Raw genomic sequence first — 27,887 nt, 5'->3', positions numbered from 1 at the left:
TTGAGATGTTTTAACACTTTCTGACTAAACGCATAAAGAGTTGAAATATGTGAGGTTCAGGACGTGGTATGGGAGAGAATTTTGCTATGCTTATACGAAATGTAATTAATAGTAAATGTGTTGAATTTATCTGCATGTCGGCTGCTAACACACGCTTCGCTACCTTGTACACAGAAAATAGTCTCATGGGAGTAGTTTTGTTTGTCGGTTATTTGTATCACACAGACGTAACATAAGTATTAAATATATTTTCCTTATTTGGTGAAAGAGGGAGGGGGGCAATAAAACAGGAACCCATCACTCTTCTCAATTCATACTGGTTTCAAATTCTGACACGAGGCCAGCAATTTTGGTGGAGGAGTAAGTCGATTACTTTGACTCCAGTACTCAACTGGCATTTAATTTATCGACCCCGAAAGGATGAAAGGCAAAGTCAGCCTTGATGGAATTTGAACTCAGAACGTAAAGACAGATGAAATGCCGCTTAGCACATTTTGCCTGGTCTACCATCGATTTTTTTTTTCCTACGCTAGGCACAAGGACCGAAATTTTGGAGATGGGGCCAGTCGATTAGATCGACCACAGTACGCAACTGGTACTTAATTTATTGACCCCGAAAGGATGAAAGACAAAATCGACCTCGGCGGAATTTGAACTCAGAACAGACGAAATGCCGCGCAACATTTTGCCTGGCCAACCAACGATTCTGCCAGCTTGCTACCTTTGAACTTCCCACTTCATATTGGCTGATGAAATCGAAGAAATTAATGTATAGCCATATTTATAAAGACGGGTGCTTATGGAGAAAATTGGAGCAGCCACAGGAATTTCCAGAAAGCAAAAGTTCTTGTAGAGGAAAAATGAACACTGTCATTGGTTAATACAGTTCAATATTTGAGAGATGAGGAATTATGTACATTATTTACATTTGACGGATATTTGTCCTCATCTTGTTTGTTGTTAACACAACGTTTCGGCTGATATACCCTCCAGCCTTCACCGGGTGTCTTGGGGAAATTTCGAATGGGTTCTCATTCCGAAGGTATTTTTCGATGTTATTATTGATATTATCATTATTATTATTATTATTATTATTATTATTATTATTATTATTATTATTATTCAGGTCACTGCTTGGAATCGAACTTGGAATCTTGGGGTTAGTAGCCTGCACTCTTAACCACTATGCCATATGCCCGTGGACCTAGTGGTTAAGAGCGCGGGTTACTAACCCCAAGATTCCGAGTTCGATTCCAGGCGCTGACCTGAATAATAATAATAATAATAACATCGAAAAATACCTTAGGAATGAGAACCCAAGTTCGAAATTTCCCCAAGACACCTGATGAAGGCTGGAGGGTATATCGGCCGAAACGTTATGTTAACAACAAGCAAGATGAGGACAAATATCCGTCAAATATAAATAATATACGGTCATTAGTGTATATTAAGATGGGGATTAAAATAAATGCGAACAGTTGTACGTAGTTTAAGAGTGCAGTGAAACATAATACACAGCATATTAAGAGTTAATCTACATCGTTGAAACTATTTCTGCAAAATGCAATTTTAGAAATATGTACTTTAATAAGAAAAGTAGGTAAAGTTAATCGAGAAGGGAAGACTGACTTGAAACTCCTTCCTCACAAAATTATTTCAATGCTATCAGCATACATCAAAAAAGAAAAAGAAGAAAAAAATGAGCCTCTGCAAAACTTCACTCAAAAATACGCATTTTTAGAAAAGTTTATGGGGGAACAAATTCGGTGGGGTGCCAAATCGTAAATACGCTATTGTAGCTGAAATATCCAGCGTTGCCAAGGCGGTGAGCTGAAAGAATCGCTAGCACGCTGGGCGAAATGCTTACCGATATTTCGTCTGTCTTTACGCTCTGAGTTCAAATTCTGCCGAGGTCGACTTTGCCTTTCATCCTTTCGGGGTCAATAAATTAAGTACCAGTTGCGTACTGGGGTCGATCTAATCTACTGGTCCCCTCCCCTAAAATTTCGGGGCCTTGTGCCTAGAGTAGAGAAGAATATTAAAGGCGGCGAGCTGGCATAAACGTTAGAACGCCGGGCGAAATGCTTAGCGGTGTTTCGTCTGTCTGCACGTTCTGAGTTCAAATTCCACCCAAGTCGACTTTGCCTTTCATCCTTTCGGGGGTCGATAAATTAAGTACCAGTTGCGTGCTGGGGTCGATGTAATCGACTGCCCCTCCTCCCCAAACATTTCGGGTCTTGTACCTAGAGTAGAAAAGAATACATCTTTACTCAGATCAACAAAAGATATTTCGGCTTGTAAAAACGTGTAAGTGCGTGTGCGAGTGTGTGTGTTGTTAATATGTATATCTTGAAATAAATAGGCAAGCTGCCAGAATCGTTAGCACGCCGAGCAAAATGCCTAGCGACACTTCACCGATCTTTACTTTCTGGGTTCAAATTCCACCGAGGTTGACTTTGCCTTTCCTCCTTTTGGGGTCAATAAAATAAATACCAGACGAGCACTGGGGTCGATTTAATTGACATAATCCTTCCCCTCGAAATTGCTGGCCTTGTGCCAAGATTTGAAACCAGTATGTTATGTAAGCATGTTTACACTTACGCAAAGGTTTGATGCTGTGAACAGGGTAAATAAAACTCAACAATACAAGTAGAGCAGATATGTGCTATTCATGTAACTGTAGCATTATTTAACTCCAGCTGACAATTTTTTAGCTGTTTACAGTAGTATAATTTCGTATTTAATGGGGTTGTGGACAAAAGAGACAGTGTTCTTAGCTGACGAAACGGAACAGCGCTGAAAAGGATGCGTCCTACGTACGATCTAATGACGTCACCCACAACCCAAAACAAAATGTGAGTTTATACAAGTCTATGTAGAATTTCTCCAGGGATTATTCTTGCAACACTTAAGTCTTATCACTGGCGATTTCAATCGAACGCGTTAAACACGACTTTACATGATAATATTTTATCCAAAGCTGCTTCATCCAACATTTATTTTATAAACATATACATACATATGTATGCATGCGTACATACATGCACGGTTGGTGCGTTGTGTTTTTGAGTAAAACACTTTATTTTACGTTGTCCTGCGATCACTTCCGACATCTGACGCGTGGTGCACTGTGCGCCTGTTCAGACAACGTTGATTTGATGAAGAGAAGGATCTCATGTACAGAACATGCATTTGATCACTATAAACAAATTACCTGTGCAGGTCGTCACCGACAAGAGTTTCCATCACGTATACGAGGTCTGATCAATAAGTATCCGGACTGTTGTCATAGTAACGAAGCTAAAGCACGCAGCGTAAAGCCGCTCGGCAGGGACGGACCTTGAACTCTGCTGTGCATGTACACTAAGTTTTAACGTCTAACTCACTTCTGCTGCTTACAGCAGTGCTTGGAAGGAAGGTGTGTAGCATGTGATGGTCGCATTGACCAATACCTGCTCAGAGGCCTACGCAAAGTTTTCAAAGCGCTTTCATCTTCCCAACACAATCAAGAAGATCTTGTACAACTAAAACCCGAGTGTCTTTTTGGTCATCTGAAAGCAGTTTTCGCATAAACTTGCTAGACACGCGTCTCATACCCAAATCTTCAGTGATAATAGATTAAACTGAACCGTAACTAATCTGCACATTCTCTAACTCACGGATGGTGATTCGACGATTTTCCCTCATAGCTGCATGCACATCTACGATGCAGAACGTTCGTTAATATCGACATTTTTTTTTTCTTTTTTTGGCCATCTTGGAAACGTCTGAACCACTGGTACACTTTTGTGCGGCTCATACACTCCTCTCCATACACTTTCTACAACTTTGCGCAGGCCTCTGAGCAGGTATTGCCATGACAACTTTCTCTGTCATGGGCAATGCGACGATCACACGCTACACACCTTCCTTCCAAGCACATGCCCTGTGCTTGGAAGGAAGTGGGGCCCCAGTACCTGTAGATCCCCGAGTTAATTGCCCTCTGCGTACCCCTATAAATCTGACCCTGATACACAGTTTTTTTTGGGGGGGGGGGTTCAGATGTATAATCATGATTAAGATCATAATTAAACGCCTTACTCTACCGCTGCCTTCATTCATATTTTTTCCTGCAGATTATTCCGCCAAAAACTATTTTTATTAATCTTACTTTTCGGTCTTTTTCTCTCATCCACACTATCTATTCTTTCCCATTCTCCGCATTATTATTTTTTTTTTTTTTGTAATCTTATCTTTTATGTTTTTTCTATTTCCTCATACTTTTTTTTATTTCTTTTTCTATAATCTTATTTCTCTATTCTTATCTTTTCCTTGCTCTCATCTTCTCTCCCATTTTTCATTTTTTTCCTACTCTCTTGTCAAATCACTTTTTCCCTTCTACATTTCTTTTATGTTCGTGATTGTTTACCTCTAAACAAGAACATCGGATTTACAATGCTTGCACCATATTATCGAGTGAAGCGAACGTCATCCAAATGAATGTGTAAAGGTTTTGCTATTAATTGTTTCATGAAAATACAAAATGGAAGAAACTAAGCAAAAAAAGCGATGGAGATAAGAAAGAAAAAGAAAGTAAAGAGAATGTCAAAATGGTTTTAAGTTAAATTCGCAGACTTTTGGAATAGCCGTCACAAATAAAATAGGATTTCTTGTTTGTTACTTCCTGGTATTACTCAGAGTGGTAAAAAAAAATACTTTCAAAATTACTCATTATATGATAGGTAATATTCTAGTCGTAGGTTGGTGCATAATTATTGCAGTTTTTTTTTTTTTTTCAATAAATTTTATTCAGCAAAAACAATAACATCTTTAAACAAAACATCTTTAAATGATTATTCCGGAGCATATTCACCATCTACTGCAATTACTGCTTTCCATTTGCTTGGCAGACGGTCAGACCGTCATTCGGAAATGTTTTTGTTAAATATTGTTATTGTTTTGTTTTTGTTGAAAAAAAGCCGCAATAATTATGCGTCAACCCAATCTATCTATCTGTCTGTCTGTCTATCTATCTATCTATCTATCTATCTCTGTCTGTCTGTCTATGTATGCGTCTATCTATCTATCTATCTATCTATCTATCTATCTATCTATTTATCTATCTATCCATCTATCTATTGGGTTGGTGCATAATTATTGCAGCTTTTATTCAATAAATTTTATTCAACAAAAACAATAACAATATTTAACAAAAACATATTTAAATGATTATTCCGGAGTATATTCACTATCTACTTCAATTACTGCTTCTCATTTGCTTGGCAGACGGTCGGAATAATCATTTAAAGATGCTTTTGTTAAATGTTGTTATTATTTTTGTTGAATAAAATTTATTGAAAAACAGCCGCAATAATTATGCACCAACCTAATATTTATGATACTTAATCCAACATCGAAATCCTAACTTGTTTTTACTTAATTTCAGATTCGAATCTCAAGATAATTTTAAAATCAATTGGTATGATCAAAGGCAAAAAGGTGCTGTTGTTTTGCATTTTGATCGTTGTCATATACATAGCGTTCATCCACAATATATTTCGGAAACCTTTACAAGCACAACTTAGGGTTAAAGTGAATAACAAAAAAATTGACATCATTGATTTAAGGAGACACCAACTTAGGATTACCAAAGAGAATGATCTCATTGAAAGAGTAAGTAATATCCTTCGTTTTTGTTTTGATTAACTGTGCTAGTTCCACGTAATAAAAACTCATGCCGGTGTCACGAATAAAACACCTGTGCCGCTGCCACCTGTGACGCCCCCCCCCCCCCACTAGTGTCATTATTAAACATCCATGCTGGTGCCACGTAAAAATCTCACGGGTCTGTGCCACGTATAAAGCACAGATGCTGGTAAAAAAAAAAAAGCAACCCGTACAATGCAAAGTGACTGGCATTAGGGTTAGGGCATTCGGGTGTAGAACTCATACCAAGACACACAATTGGAACCTGGTGCCCCTCTTCAACTTGCCGGCTCCTGTCAAACCGTCCAACTCATACCAGCATGGCAAGCAGATGTTAAATGATAATGATGATGATGATGATGATGATGATGACAATGACGACGATGACGCTGGCGGCAGTAGTGGTGGTGGCGACGACGTCGACGACGACGACGACGATGGTATATCTCTAAAATTGCTCAAATTCTTATTTCCTCTTTCTTCTCAAACTTTTAATTTCATCTCCAGTTTAACATCTAATTTTCTTCTATCCTTTATTATTTCTTTTAACATAGAAATCGGTAAAAACGTTGTTTTAGGGGGCTGAGAACATGACCCTTTTCAATGTCAATCTAACTTAATTCTGCAATGCACAGAGCAAGATAAGAGTCATTGAATACGTGATAAACAGTTCATTAGTGAAGCATATGATTCGGGTTCGAATTATGACTGAATACATTTACACACACCCCTGATTCCTTCATTAAAATTTTCATTCATTACACTCAGACATCCAGGGCCTTCTTTCTCAGTTGTATATTTTTTAAATCTTTTAATTGTTTCAGTTATTAGATTGTGGTCATGCTGGGGCACCACCTTGAATCAACCCCAGTACTTATTAATTTTTAAGCCTGGTACTTATTGTATCGGTCTCTTATGGTGAACCGCTAAATTACTGGGATGAAAACATAGACGCAAATACGTACACACACACACACACACACAAGTGCGTATATGTACATATATATATATATATATATATATATATATATATATATATATATATATATATATGATATATAAATATATGCATATATACATACATATATGTACATACCTACATATATATGTATATATACATGGGTACAGGACATAAAAAACGTAGACAAAAAGAGAAACGAGAACATAAAAACAAAAACATAGAAAACGAACTTTTTTATGGACAACGAAAGAACCAAACAAATAGAGAAACGAGGCAAGCAACATAAAGAACATTCCCTTCATCAGTTGTCCCCTGTTTTATCTACTCCGCGTTTATATATAAGAACATTATCATTCATAAAAATAACATTAGTGGCCGCAAGCGTAAAAGCCGTATAGACAAAATTGATAAATATATATAAAATATAGAATATATCTATACTATAAAAGGCAAATTTTCTGTGTGTGTGTGTGTATGTTTAAAATTCATACATTTACACAATTCCAAATTTCTTCGATTAAACAATCGCAATTAATATTCTAAATACAATTTGTTAGGTCACTGCGTCATTTTTTCACTCCCAAAATTTCCTAATAATGAATAAAATCCATAAAACTATGGAAGTAAACATTTTCTCCCTAATAAAATCTAATTTCCTCTTTCTAATACAAATCCTTTCAACTCCTACTTTCTCTCATGAACCTTTACGAAAAATCCAACAACAAATACAAAAAGAAAGGAAGGAGAAAAAGAAAACTATCAAAACTGAAACAATCACATTTCGATACTGTAATGACAGATACTAAAACTACATACAAAATTACTTTGCCCCTCTAAAATTAACTATTTCTATTCTTCTTACACATCGTTTCAATTGCTACTTTCTCTTATGAACGTTTACGAACGATCCAAGAAAAAAGACAAAGAAACGAAGGGGAGTGAGAGTCAAATAAACAGACACACTGCCAATCATACGTAAATACACACATATATATGTACCTATGGTTACCAATGACCTCATTCTAATTGGCGGGAATTGTAAGTTTACTTTCCATTTCTAACACCGTCCTTCACCATCGAGACATCTTTCTCAAATACGATCAACAAACATTTATTCCCTACAAACTGTGAGTTTTTTTTTTAATCTTTTCGTAAATCTTGAGATTAACACCCGCATCATTACCTACCTAACCCTAACAAACCCTAACCCTAACACTGTAGTGAAAATCGTACGGGTGTTAATCTGAAAATTTAACAATCTTTTTTAAAACACTTTTACTTACTAACATCTTTTTTATTTAGTGTGTGTGTTGCCCATATATATATACACTTAAGACTTAATTGTGGGTTGGGAGTTTGATCGGCAAAGCAGGTGTTATTTAGGCTTCTTTCAGTTTCCATCTACCAAATCCACTCACAAGGCTTTGGTCAGTTTAAGACTATAGTAGAAGACATCTGCCGAAAGTGTCACACGGTGGGGCTGAACCCAGAATCATGTGGTTGGAGAGCAAGCTTCTTACCACACACCAAGCTTGTGCCTGGATTTACACAGGATGCATTCACATTTTTGTATGTAATTTGATGAATGAACAAGAATTGTCAGTAATTTGCTGGGGTTGTATCAGAGAATGCAATTTCAAAAATGCAACATTGTTCTGGCATCCTTTGGAATTATTACCATTCTTTGCTTCCTTGTCCACTTAATTCCTTATAGTCTCAGAAATGAAAACAAATTGTGAAATCACGCACTGCTGTTAAGCACACTGCAATGAAGTTTTAGAGAAGAAAAACTAAAAAAATCAAGAATTTTCAGCGTTTAACCTATTTCGTGGCAACTCTGATTCCATGATTTAAAAAAACGTCTTTTTCATTAAAACCTTAATTAAACTTTAAAATAGGATATGTTACTTTATATCCCAAACACCAGCTTAACAGTGATGAAGTGTTTTTTACTAAATTCTTCATTGCGTTCAATATAATCTGAAACAAAAGCAGTATACTTAATAAGAAATATGATTATAAAGGGTTAAATTTAGAATCAGAAACAATGGTTAAAATAATTTCTAATGAGTGAATAAGTTATTAGTTTTATAGAGAGAAGAGAGAGGTTTAAAATATGCTTGTCAAATACTGGGCTGATATATTTGACTACATACCTCCTCTAAATTTGTACCCTTGTGCTTATGTTCTGAGCCCCATGTAGGGGGGTGCTTATGTTTTGAGCACCATGTATACACACCCCAAGTCCATATAAGAGTTTCTACGTGGCTTGATCAATAAATATCCAGACTGTTGCCACAGTAACGATACTAAAGCACACAGAGTAAACCCGCTTGGCAAAGATTGACTTTGAATTCTGCTGTGCATGCGCACTAAGTTTTTACGTTTTAGCTCACTTCCGCTGTTTACAGCAGTGCTTTGAAGGAACGTGTGTAACGTATGGTCGTTGCATTGACCATGACAGAAAAAGTTGAGCGGAGAATCTGCATCAAATTTTGCCAAAAGCTTGGCGATACCTACTCAGACCCCTACGCAAAGTTTTCAAAGAATTTTCATCGTTCTCGACTCAATCAAGGGGGTCTTGAGCAATTGAAACCCGAGTGTCGCTTTAGTCTGCTAAAAACAGTTTCCGCACAAATTTGCCAGGCACCCGTCTCATACCCCAAATCTTCAGTGATAATGGACTGAACTGAACCGTAACTAACCTGCTCATCCTTTGATAACTCACGGATGGTGATTCGATGTTTTACTCAGTTCTGTCGGTTGCAAGTCTCCCAGAACGTTCGTTAATATCGACAATTTTTCGGCCATCTTGGAAACGTCTGAACCATTCGTTCATTTGTGTGCGACTCATACACTCCTCTCAATGCACTTTCTGCAACTTTGCGTAGACCTCTGAGCAGGTATCGCCATGACAACTTTCTCTGTCATGGTCAATGCAACGATCACATGCTACACACGTTCCTTCCGAGCAATGCTGTAAACAGCAGAAGTGAGCTAGAACGTTAAAACTCAATATGCATGCACAGCAGAGCTCAGGGTCAATTTATACCAAGCAGCTTTACTCTGCGTGCTTTAGCTCCGTTACTATGGTAAAAGTCCGGATTGATCAGCCCTCGTATTATGGTAAATAATAGAGTATTTTCTATTCTAACACAACATCCACTTTAAAGTGTGGATAAACATTACTATTTAGTATTGATATTGCTTCCATCGCTATTAATTATGTTAATACAATGTAATTCAAAGTTTTTAAAAATAAACGTCATATATTGTCAATTAAAAGCAAAAAAAATTAACCTTTCTAATTTTTGACTTTGTTTTTTTTTCTCTTTTAAAGGATGTACCCCGTTATTTGCTCAATTACCGAAACCCCTGTTGGCTTGAAACTATACATTCAGCTGGTGTCTACGTAGACAACCCTTATTTAAGTTTGACAGAGAACACACAGAAAGAAATGATTCGATTAACCGTGAAATGGGGGAAACTACTCAGTAAGACAAACAGCAGCACAAAACCGAAACGGTTACGATGTCTTCCATACCTTTATGTTGCTGGCATGCCGAAATCAGGAACCACGGATTTTTATCGACGCCTCAATGTACATCCCGATATTGTGAAAGGACAAAGAAAAGAACCTCACTGGTGGACGAGAATGAGGTTTAGTGAACTTAGTGAGTAATTTTGTTACCTTATTACCTCTGCCTTAGCGAAGGCGGAGGTATTGTTTTCAGTTGTGTTTGTTTGTTTGTCCATGGACAAGATATCTCAAGAACCGCTGGATGGATTCGAATGAAACTTTCAGGGATGTTTGGCCTCGTGACTGGCACGACCTGATTAGATTTTGGTACTGGACAAAGATTCTGGATTATTTTTCCTGTTTTTTTTACTTAATTTTTGAGAGCGGATGGATTCCTTTTTAGTATTCTCGTTCGTGTGAGTGTATATGTTTGTGTGTCTGTGTTTGTTCCCCCAACATCGCTTGACAACCGATGCTGGTGTGTTTACGTCCCCGTAACTTAGCTGTTCAGCAAAAGAGACCGATAGAATAAGTACTAGGCTTACAACGAATAAGTCCTGGGGGTCGATTTGCTCGACTAAAGGCGGTGCTCCAGCATGGCCACAGTCAAATGACTGAAACCAGTAAAAGAGTAAAGAGTATGGGGAGTTGTTAGACCATACAAAGGTAAAACAGCGAATGCTGGAGAAATATTCTCTTTGACAAGAGGAAAGATAGAATACGTGCAGTCTCTACGACAGCCGTGTTGGAAATGAAAGATAATCGAGAGAGGGAAAGAAAGATGGACGATGGTCAGGTGTGAGCAATGAGAGAGAGAGATTGTAAAGGAGAAAGAGGGAGAAAGACAGACAGACAGATAGAAAAGGGGAGAAAAAGAGGAATTAGAGAAAGGATGAGAGAGAAAGCAATAGGTGGGGAGAGAACAGTAAAGGGTAGAATCGCATTAAAAATATTAAGATAAACTTCCTTGGAAATAGATGCATGGCATTCAATCAAATAATGATATAAATAATATATATATATTCATATATATATATATATGTGTGTGTGTATGTATGTATGTATATGTATATGTATGACTAAAACAAGTAAAAGATAAACGATAAAAGATATGAAAATATCTTTTATCCAAGACAACTTACTGCAGTTTTGGTAGAATCTGCACAGATGCATTTGCCAAATTCATTTAATACCTATAAGACAGTCTGAGCCAGGTTTCTTTTGTTTTGTTTCCAGCTGCTCAGTTACAATCCCAACATACATCGAGAATATTATTTCAATCTCTCACTAGCCAATAATGAACTGGATGTTCCTAAAAAAAAAGGTTTCTAGATACAGATAAAATATCTGGCCGACAAATACTTGTCCGGACATAAACACCTATCATCCTGCAGGTATATTCACCTTTATTCTTCTACTCTGGGCACAAGGACCGAAATTTTTAGAGAGGAGGGGCAGTTGATTAGATCAACCCCAGTACGCAACTGGTGCTTAATTCATCGACCCCCGAAAGGATGAAAGACAAAATCAACCTTAGCGGAATTTCAGCTCAGAATGTAAAGACAGACGAAATACCGCTAAGCATTTTGGCCGGCGTGCTAACGCTTCTGCCAGCTCACCGCCTTAGAGTTACACATACCTTATACCACCTACCTGAACATCTGGATCTAGTTCAATTGTTTGTAGCTGGAAAAACAGAACTTTTTGCAACAACATTGCCACCCAGCTTGATCTGGTTGGAATGGAGAAGGCATAAGTGCAGGAATGAAGTTTGCTTAAAGGGTGCCAATGTAGGTCTAAAATTATTTACTAATAAGGTTGATTTCTTCAAACTTAATATCAGCACAAACACCAGCATAATAATGGTTTCAAATTTTAGCACAAGGTAGCAATTTCATGGGACGGGTTAAGTTCTATGTATTAGAAAGAATTATTACTATTATTATAATTATTATTATTATTATTATTATTATTATCATTATTATTATTATTATTATTATTATTTCCTTCCTCCAAATTTTGGGCCTAGTGCCTAGAGTAGAAAGCATTATCAATATTATTGTTGTAATCCCTTCCCCCAAATTTTGGGCCTTGTACCTAGAGTAGAAAGGATTATTATTATTATTATTATTATTATTATTATTATTATTATTATTATTATTATTATTATTATTATTATTATTACTATTACTATTATTATTATTACTTCATTCACATCTGATGAATTCAATCATGGAAAAGTAATATCTCAGATCAGTCCAAAAATGTTTTTTATACTCATTCATTTTGGCAATGAAGTTTTTCAGTTTCATACATTGATTGAGAGGAAGATGCCTTGAAGGGATCTAAATTCCTTCTCTACATTTTCCACATGTGTAAGGGGTGGTGGTTAGAACTCATTTCTGGGAACCAGAAAAATAACATAAGGATTCTTTCAGTTTCTGCCTACCAAATCAGCTCACAAGGCTTTGATCGACCCAAGACTATAGCATAAGGCACAAGCCCAAGGTGCCACGCAATGAGACTGAACCCAGAACCTTGTTGCTGGGAAGGAAGCTTCTTACCACACAGTCACACCTGCACCAGCAACACTATTATTCCATTGCTTTACTCAAAAATTTTGTTTTCTTCTTTTCTAGAGAGGACCAATCGCTCATCAATTAATATTTACATTGATTTATTTGATGGGGCAGCTGAAAAGATTGAATTGGATAAATCTCACTCAAAGATTACAAGTAAGCTCGCAACACTTCCTTTCTCATTGTGCACTTTTCTGCTTTATGCAAAATACTTTCTTTAACAAATATATTTTTATGTCATTATTCAAAATGTTTGACAAAAAATTTTACTATGGCAACTGAATAATTGTCACATATTATATTTCTAGATAAATTCCTCCATTTTACATAATATCGAGGTCTCATTCATTCCTTTGTTGTCATATTATTATTATTAATATATATATCTATATTTATTCCAAGTATTACAAAGTTTTTGTTTCTTTACAAGGTGACTCAAGCGCATCAACATTATGGGACAATGATTTTTGGCGTTCATTCCCTGGCAATGCTAACCTAGATGAACCAGAATTGTTAAACGCTCATTATATTCATCACTTTACACCTGGTATTAAAGTCATTGTACTTCTAAGAAATCCTATCGAAAGGTAAGCCTGATACATTACAGATCATCAGTCAGTATTTACGTGTTACCACATGACTGTACAACATATTTTTGCAAGTATATATTTATATATATTCTTTTATTCTTTTACTTATTTCAGCCATGTGGCTGTGGTCATGCTGGAGCACCAATGTGTGTGTGTATGTATGTATATATTTACATATACATACATACACACATCATCGTCATCATCGTTTAACATCTGCTTTCCATGCTAGCATGAGTTCGACGATTTGACTGATGACTGGTGAAACCGGATAGCAACACCAAGCTCCAATATATATATATATATATATATATATATATATATATATATATATATATATATATATATATATATGTATATATATATATATACACACACACACACACACACACACACACACACACACACACAAACATATATAAGTATATGCGTCATTGTTTTCATCTTCTTTTATAATGACTACCGTTTCAATACTTGCTTGGGTCAGGTCAGATTTGCAGTTACTAAGCAATCTAATATTCACTCTTAATAAGGTGGTGAGATGGCAGAATCCTTAGCACACCGGGCGAAATGCTTAGCGATATTCCGTCTGCCATTACGTTCTGAGTTCAAATTCCGCCGAGGTCGACTTTGCCTTTCATCCTTTCGGGGTCGATAAATAAAGTACCAGTTACGCACTGGGATCAATGTAATCAGCTTAATTTCTTTGTCTGTCCTTGTTTGTCCCCTCTATGTTTGTCCCCTCTGTGTGTAGCCCCTTGGGGGCAATAAAGAAATAAGAAACGTTAGCATGCCGGGTGACATGCTTAGCAGTACTTTGCCTTTCATTCTTTCAGAATCAAGAAATTAAGTACCAGTTGCATACTGGGGTCAATCTAATCGACTGGCCCCCTCCACCAAAATTTTGGGCCTTGTGCCTAGGGTAGGAAAGAATATTCAGTCTTAAGCAAGCATGTTTCCACAGAAATTTCGAATAAACTAAATTGTATGACAATGACAATCATATACAACTATAACACCATATGTTAACAATGCAACACACACACTCCACCATGTAAAAGTGCACATGGAGTGCCATTTAAAATGCTCATGCGATACCATGTAAAAACACCCAGCAGACTCTGTAAAGTGATGGGCATTAGGAAGAGCGTTCAACCATAGAAACCATGCCAAATCAGATTGGAGCCTTGTGCAGCTCCTCAGCTTGCCAACTCTGGTCAAACTGTCCAACCCATGGCTGGTCAGAAGGATACCATTGGTTTTGCACTTATTATGTGCTCAGCAATATTGGGGACTTTGATCTGCTGGCTGGAGGCACATAACCTCTCCACTAATGGAGGTAGGAATACAGTCTTAGTCAGCCAGGGTTGTGAAAAAAAAACCCTGAAATAAACATTTTTGTTTAATGAACGACTAACCGATTATGTGGCTGTTGCCAGTACCGCCTGACTAAAAGCACCCACTACACTCTCGGAGTGGTTGGCGTTAGGAAGGGCATCCAGCATCCAGCTGTAGAAACTCTGCCAGATCAGATTGGAGCCTGGTGCAGCCATCTGGTTTCACCAGTCCTCAGTCAAATCGTCCGACCCATGCTAGCATGGAAAGCGGACGTTAAACGACGACGATGATGATGATGATGATGATATATATATATATATATTTATATATATATATATATATATATATATATATATATATACTCACACACACGCACACACACACATATATATATATATATATATATATATATATATATATATGATGATTGCTTCATCTTGTGAGATGAAAGTGGTCCCATCAATGAACATACCACACCCCACACCCCATCACACAGTACAATCACTCCACTGATGAGCCCTTAGATGACTTTTAAGACCAGTTGCCGACTGACAGAGTTTAAAACACAAGTGACAGATATATATATATGCTAGCATGGAAAGCGGACGTTAAATGATGATGATGATGATGATGATAGATATATATATATATGTATGTATGTATGTATGTATGCATATATATATATATATGTGTGTGTGTGTGTATTTGTATTTTATACATATACATATATATATATAAATTTTTGAATTTTTAATTTTATAAGAGTAAAAGAACTTGACACGGATTCTCAAAAATCAAGTCAGGTTATTTTACTCTTTCTTCATGAAACCGAATATTCCTAGGGTTTTATGCAAATTTGTTTGATACATAATAACCTGATGCACCTATGATGATGTATGTAGGTAAGTATGTACGCACGTACTTGTGCGTGTGTGTGATTAGCCCTTGAGGAATGAAAGCATAAGTAAATGCCGTGTCCAGCGATGAGAGAAGATATTCCAAAGTAATCCGTCTGAAGCTGTTGCGTTCTGCGTAAATGATCCAACTTGGACATCTAATTTCTACAAATGCGATTGGTTCAGACTGTTAAACGTTTATATTCTCACAACACAGCAGTGGACAATTTCCGCACTCCCACACATTTCCCGAGCTGAGGAAGAAGAGAGATAACTCTAGATCATATCATATTGTTATGGATGTATTGCCTTTCAATTATCTTTGACACGTCACTTTACCCACTGTTTATCATATTCTTGGTGTCTCGGAATCCTTTAATTTCTAATAAAATGTATCTTCTTCTTTTTTTTTTGCTGTCATCCATATCCTTCAGCAAGTTATTTTAACAATTACCTTTCGTCGAAAGTATGCAAGAGAGATAACACTTAAATTGTTCTATTACCTCCCTTCTATGCATTTAGAAAATTTCAGTTGGTGTCCTGCTTTCATCTTTTAGCTAACATAAAATGCGGAATGCGATTGACGTAAGTTAGGGAGCGAAACGAAAGATCTTGTTGATCCGTCCCTCTACTTTCTGATATTAAATCCTAACACATATTGTTGTATTTCAGGACGGTCATTTTTTTCCTTTTTTCGATAAATAAATATACGCACTATACATTTGTTCTTCACTTGTTTATTACTGTTCTTATTCTAATTCATGTCCATTGTCCGGAAATCTTTCGTCACACATCTGTGACCTCTTCTGACACTTTTCGTCTTCGTGTATGCTCTTGTTCTACTTATTTCATCCTCAACACAAATCCTAACACATTTTTTCCTTTTATATCATCTTTTAAATATCAATGAAATAAATACGATATTGGATTTATTGGTGCTAGTATACAGTATGCGGTCTACCACGTTGTCAAACAGTATAACCAGGGTTATCTACCTTAAACATTCAGTTCGCAAAGGAAACCGATTTTTCCATTATAAGAACATTAACAACAAATTAAACTGCAAGTTGAGCCCCAGTGAGATTTTATAACTAATATTTTTCTTTGTTGTGGATATACAGAAGTGGCTGTGTAGTAAGTAGCTTGCTTACCAACCGCATGGTTCCAGGTTCAGTCCCACTACGTGGCACTTTGGGCAAATGTCTTCTACTATAGCCTTGGGCTGACCGAAGCCTTGTGAGTGGATTTGGTAGACGGAAACTGAAAGAGGCCTGTCATATATATGTATGTGTGTGTGTGTGTGTCTGTATGTTTGTGTGTCTGTGTTTGCCCCCTCAACATCGCTTGACAACCAATGCTGGTGTGTTTACATCCCCGTCACTTAGCGGTTCAGCAAGAAAGATCAATAGAATAAGTACTAGGCTTATAAAGAATAAGTCCTGGGGTCGATTTGCTTGACTGAAGGCGGTGCTCCAGCGTGGCCGGAGTCCAATGACTGAAACAAATAAATGAATACCCATGACCACGGCAGTAACTCAGTAACTGACAGGTACCATATGTGCCGCGAGGTGTGTGGAGCCATAGTTGATCATGAACGACGAGGGGAGATGGTTGCAACAGACGATCACCCCATTCAGGTCGACGAAGCAAGATTTGTTGGTCGACGAAAACACAATTGAAGAAGAATGCTGAACGGTGACAACGCGCCTCTCTTCGAAGACAGTGATTTAGAATAACGAAACAGCAGGAACCATGGACATAGAATTGATGGGTCATGGGATTTGGGTCTGAAACAAGGCTCAGGCTGTCGATACTTTTGTTGGGAATGGTGTGATGGGAACAATCTGATCCCAATTATTGTGAGAGAATGTGAAAAAGGTTCATTAATTCATTCAGATGAATGGCCTGCTTATAATAATTTAAATGTCATAGGTTATCACCATCTGACAGGGGAACCATCGACGACATTATGTGGATCCAGTGACCGGAGCACACACTCAGGCCATTGAGTGATCATGGTTAGATGCTAAAACTAAGTTTCTGAAAAAAAAAAATGATCGCTGAAATATCTGGAAATATCTGAAAGTAAAGGTAGATAACTCTGACTGACACCGTGGTAGAATTCATTTAAGTAATCCCGTTGGGATTAAATGTGAAATCGCTTTTGCAGAACTGGTAAAGGCAAGTCTGAAAGAAACTGAATAACTACTTTACTCTAACTTATACTTGTTCCTTTGTGCTCAGGGTTCAAAATTATATTTTTAGAATCAGTAAGATAAATACAATTACACAATGAAGTCTAATGAACTGACAATGATATCCTATTGATATAAAAACTGGTAAAAAAATAAATCAATACTATTACACGTTTGTTGTGCACCCACAGGATTTCGCAGCTTGATCTAATGGGGGCAGTGCTTTTGCAAGTGTAGCAATAGAATATTCTTCAAGAGGAAAATTTGGCTTTACATGTGTGTGCATGTACATATGTGGAGGCACAGGGAGATTACATGACTGGCTTGCATTTATCAATTTCCATGCACAAAGCATTAGCCAGCCTAAGGATACGGTAGAACTCACTTGCTGTGGCATGACATCGAACTCAGAACCCATGTAATTGTGAAGTGACTCAGCTTTTTAGCATTTAACCCTTTTGATACTAACCTGCCTGAAACTGCCTCTGGCTCTGAGTACAAATGTCTTGTTTTTATAAGTTCTGAATTAAAATATTCCACCAAACCTTAGTCACAATTTATGTTCCTGACACTAGCTTAATAATAACTAAGTTATTTTACTAAATATTTTGTTATGTTTAAAGTAATTGAAAGAAACACAGAGCATCGCAAAATAAATACAGTAACGAAAGAGTTAAACAGCCCAAATCTATCCCAAATATTCCACCTGTTTTATGCTCAAACCAGCTAGATCTGGCCTTTCATACCTACCCTACAAAATATACATTCAGATCATTGAATCACATAGCTACAAGATAATCCTTTTTACTGGAAGCACAAGGCCTCAAATTTGGGGGAAAGGATTAAGTCGATTACATTGACCCCAGTACATAACTGATACTAATTTTATTGACCCCAGAAGGATGAAAGGCAAAGTTGAACTCAGTGGAATTTGAACCCAGAACGTAGCGGCTGACAAAATACCATTGAACATTTCACCAGGTGTGCTAACAGTTCTGCCAGCTTGTCACCTTACATAGTTACAAGATAATGTGTGTTTAATTTCAAAACAATGTGAATAAGTATTGCATTTAGTAGAATAATTTTGATGCTAAAAGGGGAAACCACTAAAAGAAAACAAAAGATAAAAATAATCTCTTGGCTTATTTTGATCCTTGTTTTCATATTCCTTCAAGACAACTTGGATTGTCTTGGAATTATAATGCAAAAGGAACAATGTTCTGTTACATTGCTAATGTCCAAAGGAAAAGCTTATACATTCCACTTCCAGTTTAATCACTCTTGAATTAGAGGGGCTTATGATGTTGTTATGACAGAGCTCTGGTCTTGGAGTTACAAGTTCAAATCCTGGCAAGGACAATTTGCCTTTCGTCCTTTTGGAGAAGATAAAATAAAATAAATTGTTAAACACTGGGTTGATCTGATCAGACTATTCATCCATTGATATTTGTATCCTTTTGCCTATGAGAGAAATTACTGTGTGAACACTCATCACCACCACCACCACCACCTTCATTGTCACCACCACCATCATCATCATCACCATCATCATCATCTGTCTTCGATTTATTTCTTTATTCTGTTTTTTTTTTTTTCCCCTAGACTCTTCTCCGATTATTTGTATTTTGGCAAGTTCAACAAATCTGTGGAAAACTTTCATGAGAGAGTTGTGGATACCATTGCGTTATATGAAAACTGCTTCAAAAACGAAACACTACGGAAATGTGCATATGACTCCAAACTAGGACTTCTGTCGGGAGTAAGTGGCAGATATTTTTCTTCTTGATGATATAAGCACAAACACCACTCTCAATGTAGTTTTATGCTATACATACATGCATGCGTACCTACAAGCATACATGCACACACACACACACACATATATATATATATATATATACATACATGCATGCATATATATATATATATATAAATATATATATATATATACATACATATATGCATGCATGCATATATATATATCATTAATATATTTTTAATACTTTTATCATTATTGTTATTATTATTATTATTATTATTATTATATTATTATTATTATTATGCCACAGGCATATGGTGTAGTGGTTAAGAGTGCGGACTACTAACCCCAAGATTCCGAGTTTGATTCCAGGCAGTGACCTGAATAATAATAATAATAATAATAATAATAATAATAACATCGAAAAATACCTTAGGAATGAGAACCCAGGTTCGAAATTTCTCCAAGATACCTGATGAAGGCTGGAGAATATATCAGCCAAAACGTTGTGTTAACAACAAACAAAATGAGGAGAAATATCCGTCAAATATAAATAATGTAAATGATGTACATAATTCCTCATCTCTTAAATGTAAAACTATAAAACTGAAGTAGCATTTTTACATCTTTAGACACTCAATATCAGGAACCAAAGCCATGTTGCATGGCAGCTCACACTAAGCTTACCCCTAAACTGATCTTTCACACATTTACAAAGGTGTTGATATACAATGTGACCTTATGAATGCGTTTGGTGTTTATGAAATCAGTAATTTCTTGATAGTGTTGTGCATTAATAGAAGCTGCACAACTGATTAAATTTCCTGTATATTAATTTACCTTTGATTTGACTTTCCATTCTTCAGAAGCTGATAAAAGAAATTATAATACTGCAAAAGTAGGTATACAGTTATGAAAAAAACGAAAACATGCTCAATATTCATTTATTATTATCAAAAAATTTAAAATTAGCCCCATTTTTGATATTTTCAGTGTCATTAACCCTTTTGATACCAAACTGTCTGAAATAGCTTCTGGCTCTGAGTACAAATGTCTTGTTTTCAAAAGTTTTGAATTAAAATCTTCCACCAAACCTTAGTCACAATTTATGTTCCTAACACTAGTTTAATGATAACAAAGTTATTTAACTGAATTCTTTGTTATATCTGAAATGATTGATAGAAACACAGAACATCTCAACAGAAATATGGTAACAAAAGGGTTAATCATAATAATATGTTTATCATGACAGGTGCAGGAGTGGCTGCGTGGTAAGTAGCTTGCTTACCAGCCACATGGTTCTCGGTTCAGTTCCACTGTGTGGCACCTTGGGCAAGTGACTTCTACTTTAGCCTTGGGCTGACCAAAGCCTTGTGAGTGGATTTGGCAGACAGACACTGAAAGCCTGTCGTATATATATATATATATATATATATATATATATGTGTATATGTTTGTGTGTTTGTGTTTGGTCCTTCTAGCATCGCTTGACAACCAATGCTGGTGTGTTTACGTCCCCGTAACTTAGCACCTCGGCAAAAGATACCAATAGAATAAGTACTAGGCTTACAAAGAATAAGTCCTCGGGTTGATTTGCTTGATTAAAGGCAGTGCTCCAGCATGGCTGTAGTCAAATGGCTGAAACAAATTAAAAAAAAAACGAAAATAGTACTTCTTTGGTAACTTTTAATTTTTATGATAAAAATAAATGCATATTGTTTTTTGTTTTCTGTTTTTCATAACTGCATTCCTACTTTTGCTCCCATCCTGTATATTTTGGTGGTGAACTGGCAGAACTGTTATCACACTGGGTAGGATGCTTAGCAGCATTTTGTCTATCTTTATGCTCAGAGTTCAAATTCTGCAGAGGTTGACTTTTGCCTTTCTTCCTTTTGAGATCAACAAAACAGGGACCAGTTGAACTGTGGTGTTGATATAAATGTCTGTCTCACTCCACCGAACGTGCTGGCTTGGTGCCAAAACTTGATGCCACCTTACAAAACTTTGCTTTGAGCATAAAACTAATTTTTTGACAATATGATTATCAAATGCAAGCAGAGAATAACTTCTTGCTAAAAAAAAAAATAATAATGTTGTAAACCATTCATTATAAAATGTTTGCTTCTTCTTTCAGGTCAGACTTCGTATAGGCTTATACTGGATCTACTTAAAGGATTGGTTCAACGTATTTCCAGTGAAAAATTTCTTAATCATTCGGAGTGAGGATTACAAACGATGCGTTTTATGTGTCTTTAAGAAAGTCTTTCGCTTCCTTGGATTAAGTGAGTATTGAAAACGATTATAGGAAATCTTTCAGTAAACATTTTTACCATAGGAGAATTTACCATAAGAAATTTCATTTTAAATAACCACATCATGATTTTTTTTCTAATGTTTGGCATTGAATAAAGACTTAACTATTTAAGGCTTTTATAAAACTTTTTACCATTCCTATTTTTAATTTTCAAAAGAATTGATATTACACACTTTATTATTGTCCATAATGGTGGATTTGTTTTATAGTGAATTTTCCTGTACAGCAAAATTTCTGACAACAAATTTTCCAGAAACGATTGAAAAGATCAACAAAAGTTATTGCCATTTAATTTTTTAATCTAAAATCATTTCTTTCATAGCTTTGAGTGTGTATCTATGGCTGGATGTCCTTCCTTATGCCAACCACTCCAAGAATATAGTGGGTGCTTTTTACACACCAGTTTCACAGCACCAGAATTGGTCATGACTACAATTTCACTTGGCTTGACTGGTCTTCTCAAGCACAACATATAAACCAAAGGTCACAATCACTTATCACTGCCTCTGTGAGGCCCAACATTCAAATGGTACATTTTACGTGCCACCAGCATGGGTACCAATTACTTGGCACTGGCATCAGCTATGATTACAATTTCTCTTCTCAAGCATTGGCTTTCTCAAGCACAGCATATCACCCAACATTCAAGAGTACTTTTTACAAGGCAGTTGTGAGAGACTGGCATCAGCCATGACAACAATTTCACTTGGTTTCATAAGGATGAAAGATATTTTTATTCATTGTTCAGCTAGAGAACCGAGAAATTTCATGAGTTTTGTTAGTGAGTTGAGTTGAGCTAAATTCAATTCATAAACATGTAAAAAATCACACATGTTGGCATCACATAAAAAGTACTTGTGCTGGTGCCATGTAATAAGCAGCCATGCTTATTCCATGTGAAAAGCCTCCATGCTGGCTCCACAGAAAAATCTCCCATGTTGATGTCACATAAAAAGCATCCCATGTTAGGAAGGGCATCCAGCCATAGAAACCATGCCAACATGGAAAATGGACATTAAATGATGATGATGATGATGATGTGTGTGTGTGTGTTTACAACTTTTACACTGGACCAAAGCATTATATAAAGATCTCTTGCAACATAAGTAATCTTTGTCAAGAATTCTAATGTCATGATTGCTTTTGAGTGTCCCCATTAATATGCGTATAATGAAACTGTTTGTGAAATTTGGAGTCTGTCATCATGACAAAGATACTCGAATCCACTTCTGGATGGGATTTGCATTATGAAATAATTCACTAAATAAATAATAAAATAAATGGAAAACACATTTGAATTAAGTAGTATGCATTCCTAGAATTAGCCAAATTTTTCATAATAATTAACATAACAAAACTTAGAAAGAACTTAAATAAATAAAGAAAAAAAAGAGGAATTGAGAAACCCATTTGTTTTTCTGAATTGTAAATTTGCACAGAAAAGATAAAATGATTGTATGCAGAGCAGCTTTCTGAATTAGAAAAAAATATATGTATCAGGCATAGGCGTGGCTGTGTGGTAAGAAGCTTGCTTCCCAACGACATGGTCCTGAGTTCAGTCCCACTGAGTGCCACCTTGAGCAAGTGTCTTCTACTATAGCCTCTGGCTGACCAAAGCCTTGTGAGTGGATTTGGTAGATGGAAACTAAAAGAAGCCTGTTGTATATATAATATATACATGTGTGTGTGTGTCTGTGTGTGTGTGTGTGTGTGTGTGTGTGTGTGTGTTTGTATATATATGTATGTATATATTTGTGGGTCTTTGTGTCTGTGTTTGTCTCCCTACCATTGCTTGACAATCAATGTTGGTGTGTTTGCATTCTCGTAACTTAGCAGTTTGGCAAAAGAGACCGATAGAATAAGTACCAGGCTTGCAAAGAATAAGTCCTTGGTCGATTTGTTCGACTAAAGGCAGTGCTCCGGCATGGCCACAGTCAGATGACTGAAAGAAGTAAAAGAATAGAAGAATCACATTGGTTTCAAATTTTGGCACAAAGCCAGCAATTCTGGGGGCAGGTTGATTACATCGACCCCTGAAAGGATGAAAAGCAATGTGGACCTCAGCAGAATTTGAACTCAAAATAAGGACAGACAAATACCAGTAAATATCATGTCAAGCATGCGACCGATTCTGCTAGCTCAATGCTTTTTTTGTCTTATATAATATTTGATCACTTTTAGTGTCTGGTCTCCAATTTTGAAAATTTTGGTAACGTGTAGAAGAAATAGTTATCATTGCAGGAATGGATTGAATTCTGTGAAGGATTTGATCCTCAAATTGTCTTTTATCTGTGCATATTATTTGTGCATGATACACCAGTGTCACATAACCAGCCCACTCAAAAAGTACCTTGGATCGTAGGGTGACATACCGTGCTTGAGGAGACCTATTGAGTCAAGTGCATCAACATCAAAATCAAATCACAATCAAATGGAAATTGTAGTCGTGGTCCCTATGTCGTTGGCACGTAAAAAGCAACATCCGAACGTGGTCGATGCCAGCCCCCTCGCCCCGACTGGCTTCTGTGCTGGTGGCACATAAAAAGCACCATCTGAATGTGGCCAATGCCAGCACCACCTTGACTGGTGGAACATAGAATGCATGATCCGAACGTGGTCAATGCCAGGCCCTCTGGCCCCTGTGCCGGTAGCACATAAAAACCACCCACTACACTCTCGGAGTGGTTGGTGTTAGGAAGGGATTCCAGCTGTAGAAATATTGCTAGATCAGACTGGAGTCTGGTGCAGCCTCCTGGCTTCCCAGACCCCAGTCGAACCGTCCAACCCATGCCAACATGGAAAACAGACGTTGAACAATGATGAGATGAATGAAGAGACTCAAACCAGAACAAATTTGGCTGCTTTCATATGCTTTTGATTGTCCCAAAACAACAAAAGATAAATTAATTGTAAAACCATTGTTTCTAACAGATGTGGTCCTTTATTTGGAATAACAGTAAACTCTCCCTCAGATAACACTAGCATTTTAAAATATGAAGAATACAAAGGATAATGTGATCCTAGATACATTGTGTCTGAAAAATGCAGATGGAGTGGTGTGATAAATTTCATGAATAAAGAACGATTAAGAGTTGAAGAACGGCAACCGATGAAAGCTGAGAACTGAATTGGCACCATATCATTTTTAACCCTTTAGCACTAAAACCGGTCACATTCAGCCTAAATATTCAACCTGTTTTATGTTCAAACAAGCCAGATATGACCTTTCACACCTACACTACAATGTCAATCTAAGAATAAATAATACAGTTCTATATTTAAGAGATGAGGAATCATGTACATTATTTATATTATTTATATTATTTACATTATTTATATTTGACGGATATTTGTCCTCATCTTGTTTGATATACCTACCAGCTTTCATCAGGTGTCTTGGGGAAATTTTGAACCTGGGTTCTCATTCCTAAGGTATTTTTCGATGTTATTATTATTATAATTATTAATATTCAGGTCACTGCCTGGAATCAAACTCAGATTCTTGGGATTAGTAGCCCACGCTCTTAACCTCTTGGGGTTAGTAGCCCATGCTATATGCCCATGGGCAATTATGGATTGAATTTTAGAGCTTATAAAAAGAAATAATCGTATTATATTATTCTTGAAGCTACATGATATTATATGATTAACCCAAAGCCACATGAATAAATAATCAATACATTCAACAGGTGAATGTTGTAGACATCAACATTTGGAGTAAAAGGAGTTTCTTACTTTTTGGAAGACAAACAAATAAATACATTTATTATATAAAGAAATGTCTTTTTTTTTTTATTTGCAGAGAAACTGGATAAGGTTAAAGAGCGAGCTCTGACCAGTCTTCCCCCGGCAAACACTCGAAAGGATGCTACACGTAATATTGGACCAATAATGAATGAAACATATGCACTATTGCAAAAATTCTATCAACCTCATAATGAGGAATTGGTAAAGTTACTAAACAGAACAGCTTTTTATTGGTCTGATGATACATTAGACTGAAGAGGAAAAGGAACTCAAGAGATTCTATGAAGTCTCCAGGCACAAATGCATATCATTTGAAAGAATGATAAATTAAGGGTTTCTTTTCATTTCATCTGCCAGATTTTGGCATATTTCTCACCATTCTTTCCAAACATTTATCAAAACACTTTTATTTCCTCTATGAGGATATGTGTCTTTAAAGTAAAAAGTAAATTTCGTCATCTCAGTTAATTTTTATTTTCCATTTTTCAATTATTACATGGCATTTTCAAGAAAATTCATGTATATTTTAATTCTGAATATATTTAAGTTAAACATAAATATAATTCTTTGTGGTTACTTTAAAAGAAAATGTAAATTTCAAACTTCATTCACATCACTCAATGCACCTGTAAAAACTTAACGAACAAACTTTTTACTGCCATCGTTTGCCATGACCACCTGGGTTGGTCACTTATGCATAAACATTCATAAAAACTTAAGTATACTTTTCATTTATTCTTTTGCTAATTTACTTCAATAAAGTGAGAGTGAGCAGTTTGCAAACATGGGAAACAGCTTACTGCAAATTGTATCACCTCAATTACAAAATAGTCATTTCAGATTTTCTTTCTTTAGGTGCCATGTCCACTTCCTGATGTTCAATGCTGCTTTCTTCCAAAGTGAAAGACTCAAACTTGACATCCATATCATCCATCTCCTTCCTCCGCTTCTTTTCTCTTCAGTCTTTGGTCATCACTAAATTCTCAAGGTCCTCTTTCATCATCACATAACCAAAAAATTTCAGTTGCCTGGCCCTTATCTCATGAAACAGTTCCCTATTTACCACTGCCCAGGTCATCAATTCTATGTTAGCCACATTTCACAGCTCTGCAAACACTTTCTCATTTCTCGTGTTATAGACCATGCCACATTTCCATACATTAACATAGCAGTTCAATTCCAATTTCAGGTGTTATTCTGCTTCTTACCGGCAGAAGTAAAATTCTCACAATTATCTCTGTAACATGACTCATGAGATTAATCGTATGATGTTGTTCACATTCCACCACTCCTGATTTCTTTGGGAGTGCAATAAAGATGGATTTACTCAGATCTTCTGGAAATTTACCATGATCATAGATAATCTCTGTTACATTGGTCAGTTTTCTAATTCCATATTCTTCTAATGCTTTTATCAGTTCAGTGACAATTTCATCTGGTCCTGTAGATTTGTTTTTCCTCATCATTTTGATAGCTGCATTTACATCAGATGGCAGGACCTTTGGGCCTTCATTAGAGTCAGGAAAACTAGGCAAGGTTGATCTCACATCATGAAATAAATCTTCTAATATATTTTGTTCATCTTTTCGAAGTGTCCATCTTCTCTGCTTTTCTGGCAGAAAGCTAGGATGCTCAATCCCGGGGTGTATCAGAGCAAAAGAGCGTACCATGCCGGTTGAGAAGACTGACATTTTCTCAGATTGGAAGTTGCTATTTCAGAAGGCTTTGAATATATTAGCAGTTTTATGAATGAACTGGACCTCCAGCCTTTAAATTACCCATGTGCAACCTCCGTTATCTGAATTCTGACTTTTAGATTAGTTTTATTACATTTCAACATGCGAAAAAATACCCTACAACTGAAAATCATGTGAAATGCTCATTAGCTCTTCATTTTTTTTTTTTATATTAATAATATTTATATCTTGGTTAACATAACTTGCACAGCAGTGTTTGATGTTTCATTATTTTGTCCATTAGACTTTATCAAGTTTGTTCTGTTATTTTAATTGTATTCACTGACTTTCAGATAGTAAAATTATTTCCCATTATGGTAGCTTATGTTTGCTACAAATCTAAAATATCAACTGGGCCATTAGAAAAATTATATATTCTTTTACTTGTTTCAGTCATTTTGACTGCAGCCATGCAGTCAAACAAATCAACTCCAGCACTTATTCTTTGTAAGCCCAGTACTTATTCTGTTGGTCTCTTTTGCCAAGCTGCTAAGTTACAGGGATGTAAACACACCAACATCAGTTGTCAAACAATGGTGGAGGGGGCAAACACAGACACACAAATAT

General features: G+C 36.3%; 1 protein-coding gene across 5 annotated transcripts in view; it reads left to right on the top strand.

The window, feature by feature from the left end:
- LOC106868895 (carbohydrate sulfotransferase 15) overlaps nucleotides 1–26,412 on the top strand; it is a 90,765-nt gene extending 64,353 nt beyond the window's left edge. For all 5 annotated transcript variants that reach the window (XM_052975431.2, XM_089340584.1, XM_089340591.1 and 2 more), the window contains 7 exons: nucleotides 5,426–5,652; nucleotides 9,987–10,320; nucleotides 12,806–12,901; nucleotides 13,176–13,332; nucleotides 19,367–19,523; nucleotides 21,658–21,805; nucleotides 25,640–26,412. In XM_052975431.2, the coding sequence (XP_052831391.1) occupies nucleotides 5,461–5,652; nucleotides 9,987–10,320; nucleotides 12,806–12,901; nucleotides 13,176–13,332; nucleotides 19,367–19,523; nucleotides 21,658–21,805; nucleotides 25,640–25,839 (1,284 nt within the window). In that variant the 5' untranslated portion in view covers nucleotides 5,426–5,460 and the 3' untranslated portion in view covers nucleotides 25,840–26,412. The remainder of the gene's footprint in view (nucleotides 1–5,425; nucleotides 5,653–9,986; nucleotides 10,321–12,805; nucleotides 12,902–13,175; nucleotides 13,333–19,366; nucleotides 19,524–21,657; nucleotides 21,806–25,639) is intronic.
- The last annotated feature ends 1,475 nt before the right edge of the window (nucleotides 26,413–27,887 follow it).

This window comes from Octopus bimaculoides, chromosome 2, assembly GCF_046866305.1.
Source record: "Octopus bimaculoides isolate indiv1 chromosome 2, ASM4686630v1, whole genome shotgun sequence".
Lineage (NCBI taxonomy): Eukaryota > Metazoa > Mollusca > Cephalopoda > Octopoda > Octopodidae > Octopus > Octopus bimaculoides.
This window is presented reverse-complemented; position numbering and strand designations above follow the sequence as displayed.